We start from the raw sequence: 1,467 nt of genomic DNA, 5'->3' as shown, positions 1-1,467 counted from the left end.
CCCCCCCCCAGGTGGTGGTTCCCCTCTCTGCGCTGCAGCTCCATGCTGGAGGGGGGCACCGGCCTCCCTGACCTGCCTCTGCCCTCCCACAGCAACCCCGACCTCAGGAGGAGCGACCCTGGCTGGGAGCGCCCCGAAGGTGCCCTCCCGTCTCACGGGCACCTCCCGCAGGCCGGCTCACTGGAGCGGAACCGCGTGGGAGGTAGGCAGGCCTGCTCTGGGATGCTGTCTCGGGGCCGGGTCGGGGACGGTTGGCTGTGGAGCTCCAGGGTCACTGAGGGTGACCAGCTGTCCATGACCTCCCTTCTCCTACCCTGCCTGACCCAGCCTCCTCCAAACTGGAGAGCTCCCCCGTGCTCTCCCCCGGGAACAAAGCCAAGCCTGAGGACCACCGTTCGCGACCAGGCCGGCCCGCAGTAAGTCACCGGTGGCAGCTGTGGCCGCATCTGCTCCCGGGGCAAGGGGGGGGCTTGGGGCCTCGGAGCCCCCAGGAGCCTGGTGCTGGAGCTGGGCCCTCTAGAACCTCGTGCAAAGGGGCTGCGGGCTGCACTTCTCGGCTCCTGACCTGTCTTCACCTCTTTCCTGCTCTCCTGGCTGCTTTTCCATCCCTGCGGCCTCTCCCAGAGCTATAAGCGCGCCATCGGTGAGGTCAGTGAGAAGGCCTGCTTGGGAGCCCCCTGTTGCCTGCCCCTTCTCCTTCTGGCTCCCTTTGTACCCGCTTCCTCCCTCCCCATTCTCCCCTCCTCATTCATCCCCCCCCACCCTCCAGGATTTTGTGCTGTTGAAAGAGCGAGCCCTGGACGAGGCCCCGCGGCCTCCCAAGAAGGCCATGGACTACTCGTCCTCCAGCGAGGAGGTGGAAAGCAGTGAGGATGAGGAGGAGAGCAACGGCGAGCCCTCCGAGGGGAGCAGAGATACCCCCGGAGCCCGGTATGGGGGTGCCCTGGGGAAGGGCAGGCTTTCCCTCTCCTAGCTGGGGGACCCTGGCTATCACTGCTGGTCAGGTTCCCCTTCCCTTCTCTAGAGCACGGGGTCCGGGCTGGTGTCCCCGGGCCTCCCCCAGGAGCCAGCACACGGCACCCCTCCCCCCACAGCGGGGCAGCGTCCAGTGGAGGGGAGAGCACTGGTCCTCCCTCTCCGTCTGCGCCCCTCGGTGGGCGGGACCTGGGGCTGACAGCCGTCTTCTCTCCCACGGCAGTGACGGAGACACGGACAGCGTCAGCACCATGGTGGTCCACGACGTGGAGGAGATAGCCGGCACCCAGACCCCCTATGGGGGCGGCACCATGGTGGTCCAGCGCGTGAGTGCGCCCCCACCTTATTCCAAGCTCCTGCTGTGCCCCGTCCTCCACGCCGGCACTGGCTGCCTTTCCTCTGTCCCTTAGACCCCGGAAGAGGAGCGCAGCCTGCTACACGCGGACAGCAACGGCTACACCAACCTTCCAGACGTCGTCCAGCCCAGCCACT

General features: G+C 67.4%; 1 protein-coding gene across 1 annotated transcript in view; it reads left to right on the top strand.

Moving 5' to 3' along the window:
• MINK1 (misshapen like kinase 1) overlaps positions 1-1,467 on the top strand; it is a 43,034-nt gene that overhangs the window by 37,484 nt on the left and 4,083 nt on the right. The window contains exons 18-22 of the mRNA XM_040628318.1: positions 93-202; positions 289-416; positions 770-930; positions 1,199-1,301; positions 1,386-1,461. Coding sequence (XP_040484252.1) covers positions 93-202; positions 289-416; positions 770-930; positions 1,199-1,301; positions 1,386-1,461 — 578 coding nt within the window. The remainder of the gene's footprint in view (positions 1-92; positions 203-288; positions 417-769; positions 931-1,198; positions 1,302-1,385; positions 1,462-1,467) is intronic.

Source organism: Ursus maritimus, unplaced genomic scaffold (assembly GCF_017311325.1).
Source record: "Ursus maritimus isolate PB19 unplaced genomic scaffold, ASM1731132v1 scaffold_14, whole genome shotgun sequence".
Taxonomy (NCBI): domain Eukaryota; kingdom Metazoa; phylum Chordata; class Mammalia; order Carnivora; family Ursidae; genus Ursus; species Ursus maritimus.
This window is presented reverse-complemented; position numbering and strand designations above follow the sequence as displayed.